General features: G+C 34.2%; 1 protein-coding gene across 13 annotated transcripts in view; it reads right to left on the bottom strand.

Annotated features, from left to right (window-relative positions):
* The window catches only part of Mycbp2 (MYC binding protein 2, E3 ubiquitin protein ligase), a 254,112-nt gene that overhangs the window by 47,046 nt on the left and 194,931 nt on the right, over positions 1 to 12,135 (bottom strand). For 8 of the 13 annotated variants that reach the window (XM_013516419.1, XM_013516422.1, XM_013516423.1 and 5 more), the window contains 2 exons: positions 7,255 to 7,356; positions 818 to 2,461 (listed from right to left, as the gene is read on the bottom strand). In XM_013516419.1, the coding sequence (XP_013371873.1) occupies positions 818 to 2,461; positions 7,255 to 7,356 (1,746 nt within the window). The remainder of the gene's footprint in view (positions 1 to 817; positions 2,462 to 7,254; positions 7,357 to 12,135) is intronic. The other 5 variants (XM_013516429.1, XM_013516436.1, XM_013516461.1 and 2 more) reach the window with 1 other exon arrangement.

Below are 12,135 nucleotides of genomic sequence, written 5' to 3'. Positions count from 1 at the left end.
TTAGACAAGATTAAAGTAAGGGTACCTTTAGGTTAATGTAAGAATACCAATAAAAAGACAAAACAAGTATGAAATATTCTCCATGAGTAAGTTTTCAAGAATCATACATTTACAAAACATTTGAGGTACAATATGTAGAGAGACAAAAAAATCGACCATATCTGTACTAGATGAATTTTGGAATATCAATTAATGTTACAGAAATTCTTATATTTACCTTAAATGCAGTCTTCTAAAAAAACTATCAATAATACTAAAAGAAATAATTTGCAATTTTGAACAGGAAAACACTAAACTTAAAGGAGATATAATATGAAAAATACTGTGATCTGCCCTTTGTTTGGACATGCCATTACTAATATTGTATGAGACCTTAATGGTATTCTTTGAGTAACACAAAGTATCTAAAAAAGGAAATAATATTTCAAAATGTGCTATTAAGGGGCTGGGGATTTAGCTCAGCGGCAAAAGCGCCTGCCTGGCAAGCGCAAGGTCGTGAGTTCGGTTCCTGGTACCGGAGAAAAAAACCAAAAAACCAAAACCAAAACAAAAAAACAAACAAACAAAAAATCAAAATGTGCTATTAGAAAGAAATAATACTAAATTGCTTGACTACTATACAATTAAAGTTTCTCTAGGCTTTTCCACAAAGTTTAATTTTGATTACGTCCTTTAAAGAAGACAATAAAGGATACTATAAATTCTGGGCAACAGTTTCCCTATGTGACATAGTTCATAGGCCAGGTGGAGTTAGGAGTGACCTAGTTCATTAAAACTGTACAGTATTTACATACTTATCTTTAGTGATGTCTTTTACCTGGGTGAGCTTGTCTCATGTGATATGTCACTGGGTATGGATGTGATTCTCCACACAGCTCACAGATGGTGTCTTTCTCTGGTCCTCCTACTGCCAACTGGGCCATCTCCCCAAACAAATTGCCCCTGGGCCTAACTTCTGTCTTTTCTTTTTTCTTTTTTTCCTTCTTGGCCTTCTTATTCTCTTTCTCACACTCTTTCTTTTTAAGAACAGCACAGGAACCAGGACTTGGAAAAATCATATTCTGGGATGCAGCTTTGATAGTAGCCAAAGAGATATCTTCCCAAAAGGCCACTAAATGTTGTAAAGTTAAGGGAAGAGGAGACTTAGACTTCATTGTATGGTGAATGGACATTTCAAAAGTGGCTTCAGTTTTTCCATCCTCACATTTTTCATGTAGAGGTGGTTCCTTAAGCATAGATAGCACTTTATTTTTGTTGATGCTACCCATCTTAGATATATCAGGTCCATGAGGTGCAATATTAAACATATTTAGTGCAGATGATATTTCCAAAGAATGTCTATTTTTTAACTTGGTTTCTTTTTCCTCTGTGGGTTGCTGGCTATTCAAACTACTCCTTATAGGAGCATGTTCTTTGGAAAGTTCAGGATTAAACTTTAGGAAAGATGAACAAGCCATTGCATCATGTACTATGCCTTCATGCCACAGGAAAGCAGCAAAGACTGCTCGGGCACATTCAGCCACTGAAGGAGACATGGCTTGCTTGGCTGGCTCTAACGGTTTGGATCCATCACCTTTGAAAAGAAAACTAGATTTTTCTTTTTTGGGCCTGGTGTGTCTATTAGCACATTTTCGACTTATTTTGGGGGATGCTCTCATTTCCTGTTCATCTTTCAGTGGTGCTTTTCCTATGCTGAAATGAACTTTATTTGAACCTTCATCCACAGTCTTAAATTCACTACTTTCATCACAGGTGCTATCTGTTAGACTGTTTGTTTTTAAAGTACTTGATGTACAGACTTCAACCACCTCACTGTGAAGGTTTTCCTGTACCACATGGGGAGAAGGTGCTCTATTTTCAGACCCAGGGGAGTCTTTAGAGTCCTTTGGTATTGACTTTGGTTTTGGTGATGTGGATCGTCCCCTCAAAGGCTCTGTGAGAGGCATTTTCTTCTTACGGAGGGTATCTGGATCAAGAGTATAGGAGTCTGACTTAGAACGTTCCCGTGGAGGATCAAGTTTTGTCTTCACAGGAGTAGTGCTTTTTTGAGGTAGACTTTTATCTTGTGGTGAGGAGGAGCGTGGTGAACTAGCACCAGATGGGCTAGATCTGCTGGCTGGGAGAGTCTTTGGCTTAGGAGATGATGACCGAGAACCTGGTCCTGGGGACTCGGCTCTGAAGCTAGAAGACATTCTCCCATCAGACTTCAGTGTCTGCAAGGTGTTATGGTTGGGGGACAGTGACCTACTATGGGAATCTGACCTCAACTTTGCAGCATCAGATTTTAACATGAGGGATTCACTTGCAGATAAACCTTCTGTGCCCCTTGGCTTCTTTTGGTCAGCAGTAGTCCGGCTCATGCGTCCATCATGTTTAAGTGATCTGTTGTGTTTAGAAGACAGTTCTGATTTGCCTGATGTAGAGACTGGTCTAGAAGATGCTGAGATATTTCCTCGGTCACCTGTATGGTCGTTTTCATAGTGAAACTTGTTAATAAGTTGTAACACTGATAAGTTAGCCACTAAACACTAAAATAAAAATAGAAGCCATAAAATTTACATTGTCACATAGAAGCATACTTTTAAGAATAAATGAAAAGTGGGAAATATTTCCCACAAAATTTCTACTATATAACACTGAAAACTAATACTACTGAAAACTTGTCACATATGTAGAACAACTATGTACCCATATAAATTATTAGTGATATATGAACCTCAGACCTACCATAATTATTTAAATTTAAATTTAGTGAGACTAGAGAAAAAAATTTTAAAAATATGAAGAAATTATAAAACATATATATTTTCAATATGAAGGAATCAAGTGAAATTTCCAGCAGAGTAAAACATGTACTTAAAGTAATTATATGTCTTGATGCATCTGGAAAACGAGTTTATACATTTATCATTTTCAAGTGTACTGATACTTTTTTTTGGTACTGGGAATCAAACTCAGGACCTCATGCTTGCCAGGCTTAAGTGTAGAGATAAATGTAATTATGTTAATACGGAGAAGCTTTGCAAATATCCTATTTTAATGACTGGATTAGAGTAACGTGAATATCCTAAAATTTAACTGCATGTAATTCAGGTAGTATAATATTTTCAAATAGGTTGTTTTCCAAAAGTTCAGCCAGCTTAACTGATTAGAACTCTTCAGAGCTCATGCTCCTTGGAAACAAGAACAAAGACAAGATGCTTACAACGACCGTGTAAGTCTGAACTGTGGGCCCTCGCAACAAGGAGTCTGGAGAATGACAGAAAAAATAAAAAGAACTTCCCCTTTTTAAGGAAAAGCACTAGAAAATCCCATGTGGCTACTTCCCTGTTACTGTATGCTTTACTTTGGGGACAGGAGACTAGGCTGTCTTTGTCACTAGTAAGTGGTACAACCTTCAAAATTATCTTTCCTCCTTAAAGTAAAAACTCCTACTCTCAGTGCAAGTGGTATTTATTACTTATTAGAAGGAAATCAACCTGAGCAAACTGACTCAAGTGCTATGAAAATCTGAAACCTGGGCCAGGTGTCGTGATGCATGTCTATAATCTCAGCACTCTGCACTCCTGAGGTAGAGGATCACAAGTTTGAGCCCAGTGTGGGAAACTTAACGAGACCATGTCTCAAAATAAAAAATAAAAAAGAGCTAGGGAGGTAGCTTAGGATGAAAGCTCTGGGTTCAATCCCCAGTTCTGGAAAAAACCGATCAACCTACTGCCTACAACTCTTGCTACAGTTACTTAGGCCTGCTGAAAAATGGTTTCTACGAAATTGTGGTGAATTTGTTACCTGGTTATAGTTGGAGGTTTCTCTCTCTCTCTCTCAGAAAGAAAGGATGTGAACACATTTGGATAATGCAGAGAGATGTTTCTCTTTGATGGTGTGTGTGTGTGTGTGTGTGTGTGTGTGTGTTTAATCGCATTCTTATTACCTGCACATCAGTAGTGCTCAAAAAAGTCCTTCTAGTGCAGGTGTTTTTATCTGTTACTTTTCAGTGATAGAATGGTTTCAGGAATATAGTATGTGCTCATTAAAATTTGCTGAATGAGCAATACATTCTTATTTTTTTTCTACTATTCCCAAACGTTCAGTTCTTTGAGAATTTACTGCTACAACTTTGGATCCCAGGACTACAGAGCAGAGGTGACAGCAGTCATTGTTATATCACCATTAGGTACTTGCAAACTAAGTAATCTTGTAGGAAAATAGAAACTGAGCATTTCAATTGCAACATGCCAATCTCCTGATTCTTTGGATAAAAAGTAACTCTTCTAGACATGAAATCCTCAGTTTCTTGCAATACTTTTCTTTTTATTTATTTATTTATTTATTTATTTATTTATTTTTTCCGGTACCAGGAATCGAACTCATGACCTTGTGATTGCCAGGCAGGTGCTGTGTTGCTGAGCTAAATCCCTAGCCCCCTTTTTTACTGATTGATTGATTGATTGTCGTTTTGAGACAGGGTCTCACTATGCAGTTCTGGCTGGCCTTGAGCTCACTTTGCAGCCCAGGCTGGTCTTGAACTTGCATTGATCCTCCTGCCTCAGCCTCCCAAGTGCTGGGATTACAGGCATGTGCCACCACACCTTCCTGCAATACTTTATTAATCTGTCATGAAGTTCCTTTATGTTTTCTGTTCTTTTGTGTATCTGCAGTCAATAGATTGAACCCAAGGCCTTGTGTATACTAGGCAAGCACTCTGCCTTTCAGCTACATACCCAATCCTATGTGATCTTTTTAAAAATTAAAGACAGTGCAAGAGATTAACTACATTTTGGGGGTAAATTGTTAAAAAATATCACACAAACTGTGATATTGATATTTGATATTGATATTGAAACTGTGTATGTGATATTTCACATACTGATTTTGTCTTGGGAGAACAGATAAATATATGTGGTCTTGATAAACAAGTACTCTCAAACTATTCAAAGGTACTTTAAGAAGCTGCTGCTCATTTTATCTTTTTGACCCAGTAGCAGTACAGAGTAAACTGTATAAACAAGGAAATTACATTTGGTAGAATTAAGCATCAGCCTAGTCCTGGCCACTAATTTTGAGTATGTGATGTTTGGAGTATTAGTTTTTTGATATTAACCTTAGAAATGGAAACATTTTTGTCACCTTCATCATCAATATTTACTCTAAAGGCTGAACCATACACACAATGTGCATAAGTTGTAAATCTTTTATATTTGGTACCACTCTCAATAAATAATTTTTTTCTCTGATTTATTAGAAAGGAGAACTCATTTTAGGATTCCCAAGTTAATGGGAAGACTTCTCGACAAGACTAGCTACTACCTGTCTCAGGTGTGTCCTAACAGCTGACCTGCACATTTGCTGCATGAGTGCTGAATACATTTTGATGCCACATTTAACCCTAGGAGTATATGCACTGAAAATGATGGTGTTTCCTCATAATGAAAATACCTCTGTGGTTGGCCCAATAACAGAATCTGACAGATATGAGGAACATCACTTGTCATATGTGGGTAAAAGTCTGTGATATAAAGAGGGTTAGAAAGCACAGGCATTTTTATACTTCATTTCTATCACTTTAGTAGGGATGAATATTCTCTTAAAATCTGTAAGTAATGACAGCTAATTATCTGGTGGAGTTCAGGTGTATAAATAATAGCAGAAATATTTTTTCCTGAGACATATTTTTCAAATCATAGCTAAATACTTTTGAAAAAATTCTCAAAATATATTTCACATATTTTTTAAAAACAATATGTTTAGTTTGTTAAGTGAGGTAAGTCTACAGGTTAACTAAATTTTATCTTCATGTGGCTTTCAAAAGTTTTGAGCATGTAGTAAATATTTTTGAAAATTGTCATGTTGTGGCTGCCCAAAATACCAATAAATGTAAACAAATACTTTGTTAAAATCTTTCAAGTATACACAATATTTTTATATTCATCACTTAATTTAGTCTAATGATTATATAACATGTAACTTTAAGTGATACATAGACAACAATTTTATAACCTCAAGGAAATATTGAAGAAATAATAATAGGACCTCATTACGATTTGGAGCATTCGAACAAAGTAAATATTACCAAACATGTTAAATATGAAGTCTGCATTCACCAAATCACCCTTATGATTTTTTCATGTCCAAATCATAAATAATCAGATTATATATCATACTCTAACATACCACATTATAATACAGCACCTCAATAATACTATGTATTTATGTACATATATATATATGTAAGGTTACATGCTACTATAATACATGCTACTAGATTATAATATATTCTATATACTACATAGATCAGGTTATATAATCTTATTTAGTGTACTTTATAGAAATAAATAGTATACTGTAATAGTAATAGTACTACCAATTGTACAAAGAAGACATACAAAATGGTTTATTCATTAAGAAAATTAATATTTACAAATATACAACATATTAGAAATTAATGAAAAACTTAAAAAAAATTTTTAAAATACAGGATTTAAAAACTTTAATTAAATATTAAGACAAAAATATTTGAGTATTCCTCTGTAATAAAGAAAAACACATTTTAAAATTTTCTAAAATTTTTCAATTGTCAATAATTTCAAACATTTTTATATTTAAAGTATTAAAACTAATTCACTAAGTATATAAAGATTCATGCCAGAGAGGAAATGTAGGCCTGTGTGTACATGTGTGTGTGTCCTCTGATAACTAAGTTAAAATAAAAAACTTTTAATAGTCAAAATATTTCTCATAAAAATCTAAAATGGTAAAAATACTTTTTACATTGCATAAAGTAAAATGAGCTTAAGACTAAGCTACTGTATCACATTAAATACTACATTTGTACAAGTCACCATGTGCTTTATGTCTTACACATGTCATCTTATTCTGATGTTTTAAATGATTTTAAATGTTTTAATTTTATGTTAAATGTTTAATGTTAAATGTTTTAAAATGATTTCCTAAACTCCTCAAATTAGGCATTTTTCTACATACCTATTTTACTTATTAAGACTGCATAAAAATTTGAAAGTAAACAATAATATTAGGTCACAAATATAACATGTATACTAATTAGGATAATCTGTACTACACTACTGAATAAGAATATACTAAATTACCTCAAACACATAAAAATTTAAATAAAACGATAAACCTTAATTAAAAAGTGGAATGCGATGAAAATGATGAAGGTGAGCTAAAACTTTTTTATCTGACACTTTCTTCATACAATAAGAATGGCCCATCCATGGATGCACGTATACCCACCCTTCAGTTTGTGAGACAGAGATGAGAGAGCAGAGGCAGGCCCAGCTACACCAAAAGTTTTGTAAATGCGCTCACGAGAAGCAAGGCTGCGAGATGGAGATTCTACAGTGGAAAACATTGGCAAAGAAGCGGCACAGATTCAATGGAAAAAAAATTTAGCAGAGAACACAAAAACAAAGCATTTTAAATGGTATGCAACTATGAACTCTTAATAGTTTATATTACGGTATATTTTCAACAAGTTTATACAAATGTAAAACTGAAAGCAAAGGACAAAAGTATTAATATAGATTAATAATATGTGATACTATGTCCAAATACATTAGCTTAAAAAGCTTATGATAAATCAAAGATGAGCATATCTTTTTAGACTAGTATTTCTTTAGCCCAGTTTTCTTTAATTTTGTGCTTATTTATAAACATTTATACATAAATTCTTACTTTTTAAATTTGGAAGATAACGAATTGCTACTTACAGTTTAATCTACTGTCATCTGGTTTTCTGAGTAGACCCCTTATTAGGATTTTCCCAGTGTATACCTCAGAATGGACCCAAACTGACATTGATATTTGTCAACTTCAGTGAAAAATGTTGAGCTAGCCACAATATTTAATGTTTATTTTGTAGATCCTGTTTCTGAGATACTAATTCTTATTTGTAATAAGTCTTATAAATCAAAGAAAATTTACAACTACTGGAAAATGTTAGATAATTAATGATTTACCATGTTGAAAAAAGAACTTAATATTAAATAACTTATCTTCTTTTAAAGAATTAATGAAATGTAGTCTTGTAAAAGTAGTAAGCTAAAAAAACTCTATCCAAATCTGAGAATTAAATCATTGTACTGATGGCAAGGCCATTAAAATAAAATTTATTAGTTGAGTTTAAATAAATGTAGGCAATGAGGTAATTTTCTTGCTCATATGTTTGAGATAAAAACTAGCTATACCATATTCTTTTCTTAGACTAATTAAAAAGTGAGTTGTTGAATCATTATTATGGCCAATATTAAAGATGAATGACTCAAAATGTCATTCAATATAAATACACTGAATCTTTATCATGTGTCAAATATTGTTCAAGGTAGGAGAGATACAATGATTAAAAGTCCTTGCTCTTATGGAATCTACATTTAGATAAAAGGAGAGAGAGAATGAACAAATATGTCTATACGAGGTGCTGATAATCTCGGGAGTCATAAACATGCAGATGTTGGGTAGCGCTCCGTCACTGGCTAAAACCACTTAGGAAGTTAGGCCTAGTCAAAGCCCTGGACATGTCTGGGAAGGAAGAACAGCTAAAGATACAGAGAAGTGACTAATAATGAACACTGAGATAGGAACTACCCAGCAGGCAAATGAATGTGTTTCTAGGAAGAAAGAGAGATCGGTTCTGTCCAATACTACTATAGGTTATAGGTTAAATAAAATGATATCCAAGAACTGACAGCTGAATTTGGCAAGACAAAAGTCATAGAATGACCTGGTCATAGAATGAGCAGGTTCTGTTGATGCAAACAAAAGCTTGGAAGCAATATGTTGAAGGGAAAATAGGAAGAATAGAAACAGAAAAAGACAGGTTATGCTAATACTCTTTGGACAATTAAATGCTGCTATCTTGTACTCTGAGTAACTAATTTAAAGATAACAATATGCCATGTATTAACCATGGTTATTCTCCTATCATACTGTCTTGGAATTTTGTTTTTTCGTTTCTTTTTCTTTAAAATAAAAAAAGAAACAGTGACTTACACTCACAAAACCATCTTAATCTAACTTAAAAAATTAAAGCAATTCTCATCAGGATGTAGAATATTTTTCACTGTTCTTGAACACAGGCTGGCCTTGTGTCTTGCTTTGACCAACAGAAAATGGCAGATACAGGCTAGGGATATAGCTCAGCGGCACAGCGCCTGTTTGGCAAGCACAAGGTCCTGAATTTGATTCCCAGCACTCCTCCTCCACAAAAAACAACAAAGAAAATGGCAGATATGATGTGTCAGGTTCAACGCTAAGCCTCAAGGATTTCTCAGAATTATGTAACATCCATTCAGAAACATCCAGGTTAGCCTCCTGAATGATGAAACATTTGGCTCAATCATCTTTTTTATCCTGGGCAAGGATGAGTCAAACTTCTAAGACAGAGCTGCCCAGCTATCCTATAGATGACGGTGCCCAAAGGAATTTAGTATCAAGACCAGAAAAACCATTCAGCTGAACCCAGCCTGATCTGCCAACTTACAGAATTGTGAGCAAATAAATAGTGCTCATTATAAACCATAAATTTTGGGGTATGTTATGCAACTGCAGCTCACCAGTGTGATGCCCAAATGAACACTTGTTATTGCCCACCAAACCTGGTTCTGAAGCTTTCATAAATGGAAACAGTATTCTCCCGAACGTCTAAGCAAAAACTCAAACTGCCCTTCTTCTCATTGCTTGTTTAGTGTAAGCAAACCTGAGTGATTACTTTTCTAAATATATTCAGTATTGCATGGTTTATAACCATCTCTGTGGCTACTACTGTGGGCAAGTTACCATAATTTCTTACCTAGATTAATAAAAAAGTCTCCTAAACTGGTGGCCTTGCCTGACCAGTACTTAAAACAGTGCCTGGCATGTGGGTGATACTCAATAAATATGTGCTGATTCAATGGATCTCTGTAACTTACTTGTATTATTCTCATAGTTAGTATGCTCCTTTCACCTCCTTCCACCTCCTTCCCTATATTCTCCTGTGCCTGATTAATTCATATGAATCCTTTTTTATTAAAAATTTGATTAAAATATGAGTTGTACATATTATTGGGGTTCAGTATGATATTTCAATACATGTATATAACATGTGTATGTTCTTTACTTTGTTAGTTCCCATACTGTAGCATAAATTTGGTATTTAATAAATGTAGGTGAATTAATTAAAGAATAAATGACTCATCTGAAGAAAGACAGATGGTAAAGTAAACATTAGCCAAAGAGGAGGTGGGCAAAGAAAGTGAGATATAATGTCAAATCTAATCAGGAGAATGAAATTAAACAAATATACTAGGACACACGGCACTATAAACAACATCAACATTCTCTTTGGTTTGAATTCCTAGAATGAAGTGAAGGGTCATGGAAAAATTGCTGTTGAAGAAGCACATGAACCTGGACCAAAGCTTTCATACCACAGAGAAGATGGATCTGCTCAGCATATATAAATTCAGGACCAGAACTAAAATAAGGATGGGTAGAGATGTTATACCCAAAACTAAGTAAATATATTGGTAATTAGGACAGAAGCTATAGCCCAGTGGTAGTGAACCTATGGCACACGTGTGGCAGTAGGCTGTATTACTGAAAACTCTAAAAGATTTTGCCGTTATTATTACAGGCTCAAGTATATATATATATTTTTACTGACTGAATATTTGAATAAAAGCTGAACTTATTTTCTAAAATCTTTGTTGAAAATCATTACATTATTTTTCTTTAGGAGCTGAAAAAGACTTTAACTTAGCAAGTTAGTATCACAGAGCTAGTTGAAGGGAGAACTAGATTGAATTAAGACAGAACAAAACACAGGTCTCCTTCCTAGGTCAAGCGGTCTAACCACATCTCCACAGCAGGCAACAAACAAACAAACAATGGCAAATGATGCGCTATGATTATAACCCAGGACAGAAATGATCTCTAATTCTTACCAACAAGCCTAGCTTACATGGTGACATTCATTATAAATATCTGAATATAGTCTATTTTGAGGATTATTCTCAAAATCATCAAGTTATGCTGTAAAAATAGACCAGTGAGCAGCCAGGAAATCTCATTTATCTCTTCCTAAATTCCTACCTGCCACTCAGTCCACATTGAGAGCAGACTGCTTTCTCTTGGGCAGTGGCTTTCTACATCTTTCTTGGATAATGAGAGATATTATGAAAAGGCAGTAATAATATCAGCAGAAACATTTATTGGGCTCCTCAATTTATGGATGAACAAGAAAGGGCTCAGACATGTCAAGCTAATTAACCGTTTTGCTGTCAATAGTGCTTTGCTATGTTAGTTATTCTAAATGTAAATAAAAATCCATGCAGATAACGTATGGACTTTTTCTTTCCATTTAACATTTTGTTGGTCCCATTTAAGAATGGGAGATAAATGTATAAAAGAAAAACTCTTACTGCAAGGTAACCTACAACTATCATAGACTCAAAGGACGTAAGTTGTACACTACATGTTTAAAATCTCTGGGAAAATAGTAAACTGCCTTGTTTTATTTTTTTTTGTAGCACAAAAAGGTAACATAGTTTGCTTCTTAGCAGTATTAATAAATAAAATTTTAGTCATCTGGAATAGTTTTTCTGTTGAAATATCTTGCTTAGAAACAAATCAGAATTAGCTATCATATTATCACAATGTAGCTGGCTTTAATTATTAATTTAGAGAATGAAATCCTCTCTTCTTTGAAGATGTACTCTACTACTGAAAAATCTATCATTAGATTGTGAGAAACACACAATCCTACATTGAAAAAGCTATAGTCTTTGCTACCTGTAGTCAATAAATGCTCACTGAATGCCAAGGATGTATAAGGCACTGTCAGCAATGATAGGACATAAAAAAACACTTTCGAAAAGATAATGAAAATATGCAGTATAGCAATTTTTTTAAAAAAAGTATTTTAGGAATATAATATTCTTAAAGCAATCATATATTTTCTCCATAACAGTCCACTAGAATCTTGTTGCCAAAATGCTTACCAATTCCAAAAAAATATGTAACTAATTCTAAAATTAAAAGCTATGGGGGCTGGGGATTTAGCTCAGCGGCAAAAGCGCCTGCCTTGCAAGCACAAGGTCGTGAGTTCGGTTCCCGGTACCGGAGAAAAACCAAAAA

This window comes from Chinchilla lanigera, unplaced genomic scaffold, assembly GCF_000276665.1.
Source record: "Chinchilla lanigera isolate Chin_1 unplaced genomic scaffold, ChiLan1.0 scaffold00003, whole genome shotgun sequence".
NCBI lineage: Eukaryota > Metazoa > Chordata > Mammalia > Rodentia > Chinchillidae > Chinchilla > Chinchilla lanigera.
Note: the sequence above shows the minus strand (reverse complement) of the source record. Positions and strands in the feature narration are given on the sequence as shown.